The following is an 18,314-nucleotide window of genomic DNA, read 5'->3' as shown; positions in this document are numbered from 1 at the left end:
TGTGGAGTGGTCCACGGCCACCTGTGCTTCAACAACCACTGAGAAGCTGCACACGTGGTATGGATGTGATATAAACATCATGGTGGACTAGGGAGGTTTCAACGGTAGGCATTTTCTTGCACACTTTTCCCTGTCATGTGGACCACTTGAGTTTTGGATATTCCTGTTTTTAGGCTCAGGCCCTAACATGGTCTGGATAAACGGATGGACAGAGTGGATTTCTCACAAACCTCATGGTTGGCCCCACTGATAGGATGTGAGGGTAAGAAGACCTATTTACACACCAAAAAAATTAAAATAGGAGCTTTATTATACTCCACCTGCAATTAACCCTTCACGCACAGGCACTCGAAATTGTACACATGACATATTTATTAAAAAGGAAATTGAATGGAATGAGCTGTTAAAACCATCCCATTTCACGAACACTTGTTTATAATAATACAGCCATTAGATTTATTCATTTTAACTGTCCAATAAATGTCCACCAATCTCATACTGAGATAATAAGATCTGATAAAGTTCGGGTCTACTCAGATAACTACACTAAGTACTGTATATTGGATGGTTTAATTTGACTAATTGTATGCCACGTGTGCAACTTCTCAGTGCATGTGTATTGTCCGTGTCACACACTTACAAACACTTTGCCAGTATTTAACCATTGATCGAACGATGTGAGTCCCTAATCGTGGGGCCTACCTTGATGCCATGTATTCTTTTTACAATTTTTTATCCCTAAATATGTAAATATGTGTATTTAGGCATGTCCTAAAGTTTCACTAAAAATTTCATCGTTTTTCCATGTTCTCCTGATTTCCGGTTATCAGCGATATTATCGGCGATAACGATATTATTTCTTTATCTCTGGCCAGCGAAACTTGTAGCGATAACGACAACTCGAACATTGGATGTATCCTCCTATGACACCTCATCAACCACCATGAAACCTCCCTTGTTTTTTTGTTTTTTTTTTCTTTCTTTTTTTTCTTTTTTTTTTTTTTGGCTATAAAACCCTGTTTAGATTCTTCTTCTTATCGTCGTACTTTGGCATCAATTGTAATAGTAGAACATAGCTTCAATGTTGATCTCCGTGCATGAAGCCAACTGATTTAATGCTTGTAATGTTTTATTTTTATAGTAGTTTAGTGACCATTTTATTCATTTTCCATGAAATCAGGTTTCTTCACAAGAAATTAGAGATTTTTGTCAAAGTTTGTGCTCTTTTCACTAGGCAATTGTGCAGGCGCATACGGATACCTAGTCTATTTTAGGCATTTTTGACTAACATGACACTAGACTATATTAATACATTACTACCATACAAAATGTGGTAGAAAGTCCATGTACTATGCCATATACAATATATACATTTATCTATTGCACATTATATACTGTTTTTTTTTTTTTTTTTTTTACACACCCACGCATGCCGTAGTGGGATTTCACCTCCTATGGGTATCGAACCCAAGACCTCGTGTCAAAACTCCTCAGAGTCTACCACTGAGGTAAGGACCCGAACCCACATTATATACTGTTAAGTAATGTATAATATATAGGTTATGCACAATAATAGTACTTAATTGCGGAAGCAGTATGAAACCCATCTGCTTTAGCACTAACTGCAAGCCTGCTCTGCTTAATATTTTATTTCTAACCCACCCTTCTTAACTCGGTTTAATTAGTAGGTCATTACTTCTACTATTATTAATGTGTTTCTCTTTTATTTTTTTATTTTCGCTCTTTATATTTTGTCTTTCCTCAATGTCTTCCTCAATCACCTAATCTGTCTCAAGATCACCTTACCAATTTTTATGTCTGTAATGAATGGAGAAAAGTTGCCATTTCGTGAACTCTACTCTTCTTATTTCAATTCGGAGAGTGAGAGGTGCATGTACAACAAAGAAATCCTAGCTTTCTTCCTTGCTGCTTTATCGCTTGGATGTAAACAGAAGGGGAGCTAGTCGAGCCCGACTTGAAAGAGCCTCAATTGTTCAGAGCTTTAGCCTGACCTGAAGTTGTTCGCTAAGGCATCCACCCTGGATAAACTACCCAGAATATGTGAAAAACATAGCTGCAGAGGTCAGGGGGAGGAATCCTTTCATTTGTTGGACATCTTCCAAAGCATTGAGAAACATGACCTTGGTAAAATGTGCAAATACTATCTCTGACTGAAATCATATTCTAAGCAAATGAGAGTATGGAGGAAGATTATTATTTCCATCAACAACCGCAAGGTGGTGAAAGGGTTTTGAATGTCTCTTCATGATATCCTTCATATTTCTGGATAATCCTTGTTTTGTTTCTCTCAATTGGATGATGTATTTTTGATATTGTATGAAAATATGTCCAAAGGTTGATGGTTTTGCTTAATGACAGCTGCCAGTGTGATTTAAACTGACAAAATTGAACCCTTGGGTCTAAAATCTCGTTGAAGTTGGTCTTCTTAGTGCATTGACGAGCACTAATTCCCAAGGGTGCATCTGGAAATTCCACTTTTAGCAGTGGGCACAAAGCACTCTGCTCCCATCTTGATTCAGATAAGAACTAGTAAGAGTTTTTTCTTATCCCAATTGCAATTTGGAGCAGGGAAATGGAGTCTCACTTAAATGAGATTTCCGGTTTCTATACTGCTGCAAACCCAGAGTTTGTGTTCTACTGAAATTGCAGAACTGATCCCAAATTCATGGTGCTTCCAAACTGGCTCTAGTCTGATCTTTTGGTTTTTAAGGAACCTTGAATTCCTTTTGCTATGGTCCGTAATTTGTTACCCATATGCATATGCTGTAGTAGAAACTTGGTAGTCTCATTCTTCTGACAATCAATAGTAACTGTTTTCTTTCATCGCTATAATTGGGTTCAGGAAGAACATCAAGGATCAATTAGAAAGAGCTTGCCTGCTTTTCATCAATTTGTGATGCCATCTCACGTCCCTTGTACATTGTTTCATAATTACAGACATATGAAGAATACCTCCGGGCCCGTGGCAGAAGCAATGTGGCATCTACCCATCTGGTTAGCTCCTTAAATGATTTCCACATGACCTGGATTGGAGAAATTCAGAAGGCTACACTCTGTAGGATTTCAAATCCTACTCTCCACACGTGTCCGTGTTTCGTGTTGGGCAATTCAGGGTCGTTCATATTTGGGCCCCATTGTGCATACCCTGTGCCTAATCATTCCAGTTCAGTAACCGGGTGGGCCACACATGTATAAAACAAGTGGATGGATGGTGAAGAGGAATTGACCAATCTTCCACATTTGACCTGTGGCTCACAAGGTGATGGCAGCAGACTGATTATCGGGCCGTGGCACATACACAGGGAGCCTACCCGATGAGTGGCCAGATGGCACATGCACATACCGATATTGCAGTTGGGGGGAGTGTGGGATTTGAGATCCTACTAGTAAGCCTTAGCAGGTCCAATGGGTCATTTCTGTTTCACTCACATTTGGATGATGGCAATTGAACCTCTTACAGGCAACAACAGGACCATCACGGTCGATGCAGAGACCATCGATGGCTACAGAGAATGATGACGATGGGTAAGTTTTGAATGATCTTAGCTTAAAAGGAACTATGGAATCCTGCTCATCAACTAGTTTGAGTATGTGCAGGATTGCTAACATGTAGAACCCATGTTTTGGTGGTCCAATCCATCAACTTGATGGGCCTCACTGGGTATGGGGATGTTACGGAAACCTTGCAGATTGGCATATCCAAAGCCTATGAGACAGTGGCCGATGGCTAAGAGAAGAAAGTTTAGCAACAGTCCAAATTCAAGGGATATTGCCAAAATTCTCAAAGGTTGGTTTCTCAGATTCTGGATGTTTCCTGGGCATCCTCCCATCCTCGGTGGGATCGAAGAATGGTTTGGATCACCAACCAGGGTCCCAGTATGGTGAATCCCTTGATTGGAAGAGCTACTGTTGTGACTTAGAAGCTCTAGTGATTGAGTGGGGGCAAGTATCATGTGCAGGTACTCCAAATATCTAGCTGATTGGTACCGCTCACAAAACAATAACGTCAACAGCTACTACCAGCCTGCCTACAAATAAGCGAGTGATGCTTCTCCATCTTCCTTTGGCATGAAGCGACGAGTGTGATGGGAGAGGTTTTCCCATTTCCACAAGGATCAGATGTGTAAAATAATAAAAAAAATAATTTTACACCTCAAAATCGAGCTGTTTCGTAATTCATACTGTACTCTTATACGATCAATTTGTTTTGATTCTGCAATCGATTTGTACCGTTCATACAAACACTTGTACAGATAAGAACTGAAATGGTGAGTCTGCCAAAGCAACCATATTGTATTGTAGTGATAAACAGCAAAGGAAAATTGTCTTTTTGGATGGTCGTAGGATGTTAGCTTTCCTTCTTATTTTCATCTTTTTTTACTTTTGTAAATTCAGCTCATTTTCTTTTGAAGAATTGTCTGATTATTGCCATAGACATTTCTCACCTTTGGAAATTTTGGGGTTGTGCAAGTTCGTACAAGTGGAGTTTGTGGTGCCCTGATTATCTTCCAATCAGAGAGATGTTCTCAGGCAGGATCCATCTGGAATAGGGCGCAACAGAAGAATGGATCTGGGCTACTGTGTTCCTTGTAACAAAGTTGGGAATGTTCTACTGGTATAGCCGTTCAACTGGTGGACCTTACGGTGAATGGGCCATGGTCTAAATGATACAAAGGGCCTGTTTGGATCTTGTAAGTTTCTTAAGATAAGCTACTTATTTCACCAGTAGCTTATCTAGTTTCTTCTTGTGAAGAAGATAAGTATGTTTGGCAAACAACATACTTAGCAACTTCTCCTCTCTTTCATCGATCTCGATGTCTTTCTTCAGCAACTTACGAAAAGTAGAAAAGCTATCTATAAAAAAATTTAACTGAATTGATTATGTACTTTTTAAGTAAAAAAGTTACTTATACTAATCATAAACCAAACTTATCTGAAATATGTTACTTATCTACTGCTGTAAGTAGAAAAAGTAACTTATTTGCTGGTATACCCAAGTATCGTAGGCGGGGGTCATTCAAGGTAGTGTGATTGCATTCCCTAAAACTCCATCAATTGAAGTGTTAGGTCTTGTCTGGTTGCTACTTTGAAAAAATGAGTTCATATAATTTTAGTTATAAGTAATTATATATTAGGGATTTTGGTAGTAAGGATTTAAAAAATTAATAACCCATGATTTATATAAACTATCATTTCTAATGCTAATTATGTTAACTAAAAAATGAACTCAAATCTCTCCCTCCATTTCTTTTAGTCCTCAAAGTGAGGGTTAATTTTCCATCCACCATGGAATTGATGTGGATTGACCAAACCATTTCCCCACTTGTTGGAATCGCAAACCCATGCCTGGTCAGTTGTAACTCGACTAAGTTAGGCTGGTTTGACGGGTCCAAGTTAACTCAGACTAGGCATTTCAAGGCCCAAAACAAACAGCCCAAACCTAGTAATTAATGATTGTGGAGATATCCGGGTTGTTCATTAGGCATGCTGTCCTGTGGGTCCTTACTCAGGGCTTAATGGTAGACTGTGAGTTTCAATACTGAGATCAAGGGTTCAAGTGCACATTGTAATAATGTGTGGGTGTGATTATGGCCCGAGCAAACAGGCTCTTAGGACATAGTTCAACTCAACCTAGCTCAATTAAGAAATGACCCTGTCGTGTCGCCACACATGCGGTATCATGAGTCGTGGCGGAGGCAAAACGAACGTGGAATGAGTACTGAGTAACTAAGTACACTATAGAGTACTGAGTAAACTATATGAGGCCCACCGTGATATATGTATCTTATCCACACCGTCCATCCATTTTTTTTCAGCTCATTTTAAGGCATGAACCCAAAATTGAAGCATATCCGAAGCTCATGTGGACCATAACATATAAAACAGTGTGAACTGAAGGCTTACCGTTGAAAACTCCTTGGGGCACAGAAGTTTTAGACCAAGCTGATAGTTGTGTCGACCCTTCATCCACATCTGTGTGACCTTATGAACAGGTTGGATGATGAATAAACACCATGGTGACCTTGGAAAGGTTTCAACGGTGGCCCTCATTATCTCCGCTGCTTGCTGGGGTGTGGTCCACTTGAGATTTGGATATAACTCATTTATGGGATAATTTCCTAAAATGATACGGTAAAATGAACGGACTGCGTAGATCAAACACATATGTCACGTGTGGCGGGTTACTCGGTACGCAATCCGCGTTCAGGCAGCGGATTAGCTACTGACAGGTTAAGTAGTGAGACTGGCTACTGAAGTGACGTCACCATGTTACGTGGGCTCCATCATAATGTATGTTTTATATCAACACCGTCCATCCATTTGGTGAGATCATTCTAGGGAATGAGCCAAAGAATTAGTCAGATCCAAATCTCAAGTGGACCCCACCACAGAAAAACAGTGGAGATTGAACCCTTACGTTAAAAACTTATAGGGCCTACAGGAGTTTTCAATCAAGATGATATTTATGTTTTCAATTCTTTCATGTCTGTGATAAATTATGAACAGGTTGGATCTCAAATAAATATCATAGTGGACCTTCGGAAGGTTTCAACGGTGCCGTCACTCTCCTCACCCTTTTTATGTGGTGGGGTCCACTCGAGCTTTTTATCTGACTCATTCTTTGGCTCATGGCCTGAAATGATCTATCCAAGTGGATGGACGGTATGGATACAACATATACATCATGAAGGGGCCCACAGAATATGATGACGTCACTTCAGTAGCGAGTACTACTCAACTGTCAGTAGCTAATCCGCGTCCGTTCGGGCCAAACGAGCTCCATTCCGTAGGACGCGGATTTCCTGCAAAGCCTTTCGCAGTAAGAAGTTACCGAGAAACTTAGGTGGGGCCACCGTGATGTTTGTGAGAAATCCACCCCGTCCATCCGTTTTTTGAGATCATTTTAGGACATGAGGCACAAAATGAACCGGATCAAATACTCAAGTGTGTCGAAAACGTGAGGATTGAACGTCCGATGTTGAAATATTCGTGAGGCCACAGAAGTCTTGAAACAAGATAATATTTATGTTTTCAGTTCATCTCGATAGGAATGATGTTATGAACGGTGTGGATGGCATGTAAACATCACCATCGACACCAGGGAGGTTTCAACGGTAGGAATCGCCATACCCACCTTTTCCTTTAGTGCGGCCCACTTGAGTCTTAGATCCTTCTAATTTATGGTATCAAGTTCTAAAATGAGCTCACAAAACGGATGGACGGGGTAGATTTATCACACACATCACAGTGGACCCCACCTAGGTTTCCAGCGCAGCAACTTCCTGCGAAAGACTTTCGCAGGAAATCCGCGCCCCATTCAGAGAGAGAGAGGAAGTTCCAACCATCGCCATAGCTAGGGTTTCTCGAATCCTCCACAGAAAAGAACGCCAACGACAATCTCCTCCCTTCCCCAAAACCCTAACCTTAAATATTGCTCCTTTAAAGAAAAACCAACTTTCATCGTTTCCTTGAATTTCTTCTCTTTTCGATTTCGTTCCATTCGATCCCACCGGGGATACTAACATCCCGTTCATATATACGTTGTCGCAATTTTCAGTTCGGAATCGAGGTTTCGCAGTTCAGAAGGATCGAATACCCTCAACCGAATCCTCCTTGGGACAGGTAAGATTTCTCATTGATTTAATCAATCCCTTGCTCGAAATTTTGAATTTTTCTTCTGCTCTTTCTAGGCTTTCGATTTTGCTTTTGTTAGTTTGGATGAAAGAATTAAATAAAAAAATGTAACTGAGATGATTGTTTGATATCAAGTGAATTAGGATTTTGTCTGCCGAGTATTTTGTTCCGGATCTTTGAAAGAGCCCGACTATGGTGATAGTTCACCACCACTTTTGAATGTTGGTGAGTCATCCATCCAGCATACATGTGGGATATACTTGATAGAAATCAAGTCCATCCAAATCGCCTTATTGTGGATGAACCATTGCAGAAGATTACACGTCTAACAGTTAAAGTGATTAGATCACCATACTTGGTGGGTTAAAGCAGATGGTTGTGATGGTTTGACACAAAGCCTAGGCTCCGTCACAAGGGAGTCCTCAGTATTTGGGTGGTCCAGATTGCAGTCCATGCGTGCCACGTGTACCATGGAAGTCACCACCATTTTGAAAATGTTGGTGAATTATCACCATGGTATTACCTACATGAGAGAGAGAGAGAGAGAGATGTGAGATTTTTTATTCTTTTAATTCTTTTTGTTTGGTTTGTTTTGGTTTGATTTTGTAGAAATGGGTGATGCTGACTCTGGCGGTGACTGTAAGAGAATTCGAAATATTTGCATTCTTGCCCACGTTGATCATGGCAAGACAACACTTGCCGATCACCTGATCGCTGCATCTGGCGGTGGAGTCCTCCACCCAAAGCAAGCAGGCCGTCTTCGCTACATGGATTACCTCGATGAGGAACAGCGGCGGGCGATCACGATGAAGAGCTCTTCAATCTCCCTTCAGTACAAGGACTACTCCATCAACCTCATTGACTCTCCTGGTCACATGGATTTCTGCAGTGAGGTCTCAACTGCGGCTCGCCTGAGCGATGGAGGCTTGATCCTAGTTGACGCCGTTGAAGGTGTACACATCCAGACCCATGCAGTCCTTCGCCAAGCCTGGGTCGAGAAGCTCACACCTTGTCTGGTTCTCAACAAGATTGACCGTTTGATCTCTGAACTGAAACTGAGCCCGGTTGAAGCCTACACCCGATTGCAGAGAATTGTTAATGAAGTCAATGGAATTATGAGCGCATACAAATCAGAGAAGTACCTTTCAGATGTTGATTCGATACTTGCAGGGCCCATCAGTGATACAGATGAGAATCAGGAGGTTGTGGAGGATGATGAAGGAGACACGTTCCAGCCCCAAAAGGGGAATGTGGCCTTTGTTTGTGCTTTGGATGGGTGGGGATTTTGTATAAATGAGTTTGCCGATTTTTATGCTTCAAAGCTTGGGGCGAGTGTGGCCGCATTGCAGAAAGCTTTGTGGGGCCCACGGTATTTTAACCCAAAGACAAAGATGATTGTTGGGAAGAAGGGTATTGGAGGTGGGAGTAAGGCTCGACCAATGTTTGTGCAGTTTGTGCTTGAGCCTCTCTGGCAGGTTTACCAGGCCGTTCTTGAATCTGACGGTGATAAGGGGATGATTGAGAAAGTGATCAAATCTTTCAATTTGAAAATCCCTCCTCGCGAGCTTCAGCACAAGGATCCGAAGGTTGTGCTTCAGGCTATTTTCAGCCGGTGGCTTCCTTTATCAGATGCGATCTTGTCAATGGTAGTTAAATGCATGCCCGACCCTATCACAGCCCAGTCAATCAGGATCTTGCGTTTGCTTCCAAAGAGGGAGGTTTTGGATCATGGGATCAGTCCCAATGTGCTTGCTGAAGCGGAGCATGTGAGGAAGTGTGTTGAGGTTTGTGATTCTAGTTCGGAAGCGCCATGTGTGGCGTTTGTTTCTAAAATGTTTGCTGTTCCATTGAAAATGCTCCCGCAAAGGGGTCTGGACGGGGAGATCATAAACAATTTTACAGAAGAAGTTGGGGAATCAGATGAATGCTTCCTTGCATTCGCTAGGATTTTCAGCGGGGTTCTTTCCATCGGTCAGAAGGTTTTTGTGCTCTCTGCTTTATATGACCCTACGAAAAGCGAATCCATGCAGAAACACGTGCAAGAAGCCAAGTTGCATTCACTGTATCTGATGATGGGCCAAGGTTTGAAGCCAATTGCATCCGCTAAGGCTGGAAATGTTGTGGCCATTCGAGGGCTGGGGCAGTATATTTTGAAAAGTGCTACACTTGCATCAACGAGACATTGTTGGCCTTTCTCAAGTATGATGTTTCAGGTTGCGCCAACTTTGAGAGTGGCTATCGAGCCTACAGATCCAGCGGATATGGGTGCTCTTTTGAGAGGCTTGAGGCTTCTAAATCGCGCTGACCCTTTTGTGGAGGTTACAGTTTCTGCTAGAGGGGAACAGGTGCTTGCGGCTGCAGGAGAAGTGCATCTCGAGAGATGCGTAAAAGATTTGAAAGAGCGATTTGCAAGGGTAAGCTTGGAAGTTTCACCACCTCTTGTATCCTATAAAGAGACCATTGAAGGGGAGGGATCTAATCCACAGGAGAAATTAAAGGTTTTATCCGGCAGTGGTGATTATGTTGAGAAGACAACTCCAAATGGGAGATGTGTTGTTCGGGTACAAGTCATGAAACTTCCGGCTGATTTAACAAAAATTCTAGATGAAAGTGCGGATATACTTGGAGATATCATAGAAGGAAAGTCTGGTCTGAGCAACAAAACTTTGAAAATGCAGAGTCTAAACAACACTGCTGAAGATGAGAATTCAGTTATGGCACTTGAAAAGCGGATCATTGAGGCTATAGAGAGTGAAGTTGAGTCTAGCATGAAAGAAATTGATAAAGACAAGGCTGAAAAATATAGAAGCTTGTGGTTCCAATTTTTGCAAAGGATCTGGGCACTTGGGCCTCGACAGGTTGGGCCGAATATTCTCTTTGTTCCTGATTTAAAAGGGAATACTGATTGCTCTCATGGCAAGGAGTGTGTTATCATTCAGGGTTCTTCTCATGTATCCCAAAGATTGGGCTTTCTGGATGCTACTAATTTGAAGACCGAAGATGAGTTTACTGCCACCAAGGCGTCGTCTATAGCAGCAATTCAATCGCTGTACATGGAGGCACAGAGTCTTGAGAGTAGTGTCATATCGGGTTTCCAGCTAGCTGCAGCAGCCGGGCCGTTGTGTGATGAGCCGATGTGGGGTTTGGCATTCCTTTTGGAAGCTCACATTTTACCGGCAAGCCAATCCGATGATTCCGAGCTTGCCCAGCAACCTGATCAGTATGGGGTGTTCACAGGACAGGTAATGACGACCATCAAAGAAGCATGTAGGGCTGCTGTGCTACAAAAAAATCCCCGGCTTGTTGAAGCAATGTACTTCTGCGAGTTGAATACACCCACCGAATATTTGGGACCCATGTATGCTGTGCTTGCCAGGCGGCGAGCCCGAGTTTTGAAAGAAGAGATGCAAGAAGGTTCTGCATTATTTACTGTGCATGCCTATGTACCAGTTGCTGAGAGCTTTGGATTTGCAGACGAGCTTAGGAGGTGGACGTCAGGAGCATCAAGTGCTCTGCTGGTATTTAGCCATTGGGAAGCGCTTCCAGAAGACCCTTTCTTCATACCGAAAACAGAGGAAGAAAAAGAAGAGTTTGGAGATGGTTCCAGTGTTCTGCCAAACACCGCAAGGAAGCTTATTGATGCTGTAAGGCGACGGAAGGGCCTACCCGTGGAGGAGAAAGTTGTTCAGCATGCAACAAAGCAGCGGACTCTAGCTCGGAAGGTGTGATGTGTTTACTGAGAGAAGTGAAGAGAAATTCATCAACCATATGCTTCTTAAGTCTGCATTTGGCTTATGGCCATACCAGGAGCAGAGGAAAATAATTTGGTTTTGGAATTTCTACTCAGTAGAATTTCCTAAAAATCGCAAAATTGGGTTCTTTTGTGCTGTGTTGGAAAGAGAGAGAGCTCTCTGGAATCCACATGATTCTCATATCATTATTTATGTAAATTTCACTGAAGAGTACCAAGCTAAAAATGCAGACCTGTAAGTCAATACACAAGTGATTTGTAGCAAGAAATATAGAAACAATACTCAAACTCAATTTTGGTCGTGAGTTTGATTCTTGTAACTGATTTGGCTGAGATAAGCTTGATTATAATGTAAACCTTCAAATTTTTCCGTAGACAGGCAAGGGTTTCTCTGTTGGATTTGTCATCATTATCATCATCATCATCATCTGAGCTTTTCTCCCGCCAGTTATCGCCTGGCTTTTTTCCTTTCATTCCTTTTCCCCTTTTAAAATAGGTAAGAAGGTATTGAACCCGAGACCTCAAGGTTGAAATGCACGCCATACACTGTCTACCATTGAGCCATGGGCTCAAACCTCAATCCCAGGACTCGCCCATATTGAGGGTGACTCATGTTCGACTTGGATGAGTTGCATCGACCAAGATTCTGTCCACATTGAGTGGCAATTTTTTCAACTCAGAGAAAATTTTCTGCCATATATCTTTTTTTTTAAAAAAAAACTCTCTGCCTCCTGCTCTTGCAACATAGACTGGACTGAAGCTGGTGACATAACCAGATCAAAATCAAGATTCTTGTCACCGTTATCATTTCCGAGTGATACTTCAAGAAGGTCATTGGTGATCTCTTGAAGGCTGAGATCTTCTTTGTCCTCCTTTAAGAGGGCATCAGTGAATTTTTCAAACAATTTTTCTTTTGTTATGTATGGATTTTCAATTAAAATCTTTTGCTTGAGACTTTCTTGAAGAGATTTTTTTGTGATTGCTGATCTTGAAAAAATAGTTGGAGCTTTACCTTTTAACGTATAATCATAGTTGAACTTATCCCATCATTTAAGACTCTTTTGTCTTTTTAGAATAGGTGGAAAAGATTGTGAATCAATAGAGCATCCCCACGTGAGAATCCATGGTAGAAAGTTCTTGATGAAGAAATACAGGTAGTAGAATTGATGTGGAGTAGAGGAGAGTTTGGTTTTAAATTCTTAATTTTTTGTCCAAGAGGAGATAAAAGGACTTCAGACATTCCAAAAACCTTCCCACCATAAGAAGAACCAAGCAAGAAAGCTCGACTTAAAACGAGAGTCAAATTGAAGGAACTATGAGTGCTTAAATTGGCAATGTTGATAGAAGATTACATTTGATCCATGCTTTTACATAGTCCCGGTGGTTATAATAATATTGTAACGCTAATTTTCTAAAGCTTGTAGAGTTGGTCCATTCCCCATTTTATGGGAGAACTAATATTAAATATTGTGAATTTTGAGTGTACAATTTCTGAGGAGTTTTCTCTATAAAAAGTATTTAATTTGAATACTTTCAGTCCCGAAGAAGTTTAGAACAGTATTCTTAATTTTTGCCATGAGATGGGGGAATTAGGTATTCACCACCCGAGGGAAAATATTTTGCTACAATGTGATGAATGAGATAGGAAATATCTCGAGGTTCAATTGGTAGAACACGGTATGCTTAAGCATCAATTTATGGCGTTTGAGTTATGACTCGTTCATTTCACTGTTGCAAACAAACAGTTTAGGATTTGTCAGTTTCTAATATTTCTTGGCAAGTTCTTTTACAACCTGATGAAGAAGAGGATCCCTCATTAGGGGTTCCGAGCCAGTGGCAAGTGTCTCGATAGGCCATGTGGAGACTGTCCTTGCAAATATTTTTGAGTAAGAAAGTCAAGAAGAGAGTGGCGCCGTTACTAAACTCAATTTCAAAATCAAATGGCTAAAAGGCTTTGCTAACAGGCAAAAACCTGCTTTGAAGCTAGATTTTTTACATCCTTTTCAAGCACTTCTAGCACTTTTGCAATTAATTCTAAGAAGAAATTTTAAGTTCGAGGTCATATTGGAATTTATTGATACAATGGATGATAGATAAAATTTCCTTTTTTATTGTAGAGTATTTTTATTGAGTCTCATTCCACAATCTAGATGTAAATTTTACTAGTTGTTCATCATTGTTGATTTTTTGTTTTAGTATTCCACCATATCCTATGCATGTCTCAACTATTTTAGCTACTACAGGATTGGGAATACAAGGCATGGAAGAGTTGCTACCTTTTATTTAATTCATTGAACAACTCATGTATGGTTGAATGATCGAGCTGGAGGGTTTTCTTTAGCCTCTGATTTAACAGTTTTGTTCTTGAGTGAGATTTTGATTAAAAAAATAAATGTAGTTAAGGCAACCAAAAAATCTTTATAGTTGAGGTTTTTCTTTAATTTCATTTGGGAATTTGTCTTCAAACTGAATGACTCTATGGATCAGGGTGATTTTTCCGTTATTTTGTGACCCAGAAAATTAATTTCTGTTTGAAATAGTTTTATTTTCTTTTTAGATATAACTAACCCATTATATTTTATTAGGTCAAGGAACACATTTAAATGTTTCTGGTGTTGATCCATGGACTTAGAGAAGATTAATAGATCATTTATATATACGATTGAAAAGTTGATGCAAGGATTAAAGATTTCATTTCTTATTCATTGAAATTCAGATGGAGCATTTTTCAACCCGAATGGCATTACATTCCATTCATAATGTCCAAATGAAATAATAAAGATTGTCTTATGCCGTTCTTCTGGTTTATATTGGATTTGTCAGAAACCTATTTTCATATCAAATTTAGAAAAGATTGTAACATTGTAGATCCGTTTTAATAGGTCCTGTTTATTTGGAATTGGATATCCGATCCATTGTAGTACCTTATTTAAGGGTTTATAATTTATGTCTAGCCTCGGAGCTCATCTCTCAAGTTGGTCACATTCTCAATGGAAAAGGCTGGGCAGCTCCAGGGTGATGAGTTGGGTCTTATTAAGCCCTTCTGACGAAGATTTTTATTTCTTATTTGCATATTTCTAAAAGTCTAGAACTCATATGGATTAGACCAGCTTTAGTCGGGATATTTATTTCATTAAAATCTTTAATATATGGCAGTCCTACTTGATGAAGTTTATTATGCCAAAAGACAGTAGGGACCTCGAGTAGACTTCCTTTTCCATTTGATCTTGTAAATCTTTAACTTTTGAAAGATTTCAAATTTAAGTTTTTCGAAGATATGCTTAATACAAACTTCTTCTCTTAATTCGTTTATTAACTTTTTCTCTTTAAAAAAAAAAAAAAAGACTGAGTCTTTTAATTGGTTTATTATAGAGATTTTTGGCTTTTCACAGAAGTTAAAAGTGATTTCTGTTCCATTTAAGATGGCATGAATTCTGTCTTGGTCCATTCTAAAAGGTTTGATCATGGTAAGGAATTGAGTTATTTTGTTTTAAATCTAAAGTTTTTCTATTACAAATATAAGTATTGGGAATCTCTTTCCATTTGCAGCACTCACTGTTTTAGAAGTTTTTTGAAAATATTTCGAAGGAATTTATCATTCTCATATGTAATTAACGTCTGGTCCAGAGTCTATTAACCCAGTTGTTTCTAGAATAAGATCTTTCATTTTGATCGTGAAATGAAAGTACCATTTTTTAACAGAGATTTTCTCTACTAAATTTATGAATTTCTCATTTTCTGACTCGTCTTCATATTCAGTTCTTCCTTCTTTGTGGGAATAGAAAGGTTGCTTAATTTCAAGTATGTTTATATGTGCCTTTAAAACTTTTATTTTATTTATTTTAATTTATTTATTTCTCCTTATAAGTCTTGAATGGTCACTTGGGATGGCAGTTTTCCTCAGGTTCTTTTAAAGACTTCTTCAAATTGGTGATGTTCCATTACGGTCTTGCATTTATGTTGTTCACTAATATGATGGGATCTTTCTCATAACCTGTCATTGCTTATTATAGGGGATTTCATCAATTAAGTCTAAAATAAATTGTTCTTCATATGTTAATACATATAAATAATCATCAAAGTCGGACTCTTATGTAGAAGAGTTGTTGTCACAATTGCAAGGGTTGGTAATTTGTTCCTCATGTCCTGAAGCTTCTTGATTAATTAAGTTTTGGATGTTAATATTAAATTCTTTTGTTTCGCTCAAGAATATCTTCCTTTAAGATTCATTTAGTTTGTTTTTTAAGTTTTGTTTAAAACATTTATTGCCGTAATGGCCCACGTACCCTTCTGTTTACATTTGAAACAAGTGGGTCCAAGTCTCTTTACAAATTTTTTGTTTTGATATTTTATCCTTCTAATATTCTTTTGAGTTACCCGTCCGAGGTTTGGGCAAATGGCGAGCATAGTAGGTTTGCTCCCCACAAACATGGTTTCGATTCCCCTACACATGCTTTACCAGATGCATGTGGTTTGCAGGTGATTGTCTACATCTACATGGAATTGCCTCGCCTTCAAAAGGGATTGGGACACCCTATCGTCATTTAAAAATAAAAAACTTTTTGAGTTGTTTTTGCAGAATTTTCTCTTTTTAAAATGTTCTTTATTAGCTTTTGTGTTTGTTTATTTTTAAAGACAATAGGTGTATAACCAAACCAATAACAAAAGTTTCATAGTTCCTTTTTGCTAATAATTTTTTCGTTTGGGATTCAATGATTTATTTTTAAATCATTACAAAGGGCTAGTTCGATAATGTTGATTTTTTTAATCAATTCTCCATATGGAAGATTTGTAACATTTCGAAAATTTTACACGCGTGCACAGGTGCTTTTTCAAATATGATTGAATTTAGATGACGATTTTTTTATAAGGGTGGTGGTAGAACGTAATAATCTGAAAATTTTTGCATACGAGTAGGTACAAGAGTTCTTTTTCCATGTGTGTATTTTAGTGATTAAAAATTAAAAATTTAAATAAATAAATAAATAAAAAGATGATTTGATGAACGCATATGTACACACCTTTATACTTGCACACACCTCCAGACTCTCATATATCCTAGTATTCACGAACGTTCATTAAATCAATCAAATCAATCGAAGAAACAACTCAAAATCATTAGATTAGGATATTTGATTGTCCACTTTGCTTTTAGACAATCCGATCGTAATAAACTAACTATAATATCTTCATATTGAATCGGACCCTTTCATCTTACTTGTCATCATCGTGTATGCTTAACCAACCCTTGTCCGATGTGCATAGACACGTATTGGCATTTACACATCTCTAGCCTATATTTCATTACATACTCGATCTAACATCAAAGCAACCCGTCAAGATAACTCTCTATGGATATTTTAAGTTATCCAATCATTTAGATTCCAATATAGACCCTTACATCATCATTAAATAGATAGCAGACACAATTTAATTCATTAATACCCAATCATCAATAAATCTGAACTTTACATCATGATACTGGTACACTTAGGAGTGTTTCACACCATTAAATTCAATCCTAATGGTTACTTATGTACCATTAATTGCCTTAAGTCTTTCAAGGTCTATATGTTCATACCGACACTGAACCTAACAATCGTAATGATATCTTAGACAGTGCCTAGTTAATCCAATTAATCCATACCTTACCAATTTTGAGACCTAACTCAAAAGATCCACCGTCCATCGTATTTCATATCATATTCACTGGATGATCCGCCTTGAAAATCAGACAACGTGCATCTTTACAATCCATAGATGATCCCCAATGAATCTATTAGAATATATCTCACATCGACCACTCCTTGACCTGATTTTGGAGCTCTTAAATCCTTCAGAGAGGACCTCATGATTCTACACCTTCTATTTAAAAAAAAAAAGAAAAAGAAAAAAGTTTAGTAAATGTGAATACACACCGCACCATACATCATCATCCAAAAATGTCACAATCTGATTACTCATTGGAGGACAGACCGAATATCTACACCTAAGTACCCAAGGTGGACACAATTTTTCTGCAAAAAAGTCTATGGCAGGAAGTTCCTGCACAGGGAACTTAGGTGAGGCCCACCATGATGTTTGTGGGAAATTCACCCTAGCCATCCATTTTTTCGAGACCATTTTAGGGTATATAATTAAAATTGAGCAAGATCTATGAGTCAAGTGGCCCACACGATAGAAAACAGTGGGGATTGGGCATCCACCGTTGAAACATTCCTATGGCCACAAAAGTTCTGTACCAGGCTAATTTTGTTGTTGTTTCAGTTCATCCCAGTGGGAATGACCTTATAAAGGTTTGGATGTCATATAAATATCAAGGTAGAGCCAACGAAGGTTTCAACTGTAGTAATTTCTTGTCCCAGTTTTCCCTCTCGAGTGAGCCACTTGGATATTGGATCCAGCTCATGTTTGGTCGAATGCCTTGAAATGATCTCAGAAAATGGATGGACGGGTGGATTAATTTCTAACAAACATCACAGTAGGCCCTACCTACGTTACCTGCGCAGTAACGTCCTACAAAAGGCTTTCGCAGGAAATCCGCGTCGCGTCCCCAGGCACCCGATGATCCCTTGATTTCTGATTTTAGAGTTGATCTGACCGTTCCCTTTGGAACTGAGCACTCCTGACCATCCAAACTTGAATAAGACGATCTGAACTGTACATTAGATGAACCTCTAAACCATGACTATTGAGTAAACTATAGCTCAACCCTAACCACCACATGTGCGTGCATATGTGCTACCAAACTGGGAAACTCAGAGATCTCGTGCAACATATGAACCACATTGGAAAGAGAGGAAATCTGAAGTCTAAAGACCGAATCTGAAATCTGAAGCCTGAAATCTAAAGCCTGAATCTGAAATATGAAGTAAAAAGACTTGTTTGATAATTATGACTGAAGTCT

The 18,314-nt window shown here is 39.2% G+C and overlaps 2 protein-coding genes across 7 annotated transcripts in view; both read left to right on the top strand.

The window, feature by feature from the left end:
- Positions 1–4,361, top strand: part of LOC131233838 (YTH domain-containing protein ECT2) — a 62,578-nt gene extending 58,217 nt beyond the window's left edge. For 4 of the 5 annotated variants that reach the window (XM_058230655.1, XM_058230653.1, XM_058230650.1 and 1 more), the window contains 3 exons: positions 2,864–3,015; positions 3,482–3,546; positions 3,981–4,361. In XM_058230655.1, coding sequence (XP_058086638.1) covers positions 2,864–3,015; positions 3,482–3,546; positions 3,981–3,997 — 234 coding nt within the window. In that variant the 3' untranslated portion in view covers positions 3,998–4,361. The remainder of the gene's footprint in view (positions 1–2,863; positions 3,016–3,481; positions 3,547–3,980) is intronic. The other variant, XM_058230651.1, reaches the window with a different exon arrangement.
- Positions 4,362–7,333: 2,972 nt separating this feature from the next.
- On the top strand, positions 7,334–11,783 carry LOC131232596 (uncharacterized). 2 transcript variants are annotated; one of them, XM_058228938.1, is made up of 3 exons: positions 7,334–7,644; positions 7,792–7,881; positions 8,266–11,783. In XM_058228938.1, exon 3 carries the CDS (start codon positions 8,268–8,270, stop codon positions 11,382–11,384), a length of 3,117 nt encoding a protein of 1,038 aa, XP_058084921.1. In that variant the 5' UTR covers positions 7,334–7,644; positions 7,792–7,881; positions 8,266–8,267; the 3' UTR covers positions 11,385–11,783. The 2 variants fall into 2 exon arrangements, with proteins under 2 accessions (XP_058084921.1, XP_058084920.1); XM_058228937.1 differs by lacking the exon at positions 7,792–7,881.
- The last annotated feature ends 6,531 nt before the right edge of the window (positions 11,784–18,314 follow it).

Source organism: Magnolia sinica, chromosome 18 (assembly GCF_029962835.1).
Source record: "Magnolia sinica isolate HGM2019 chromosome 18, MsV1, whole genome shotgun sequence".
Classification (NCBI taxonomy): domain Eukaryota; kingdom Viridiplantae; phylum Streptophyta; class Magnoliopsida; order Magnoliales; family Magnoliaceae; genus Magnolia; species Magnolia sinica.
The sequence above is the reverse complement of the archived record's forward strand: the minus strand, read 5'-3'. Positions and strand labels throughout refer to the sequence as shown.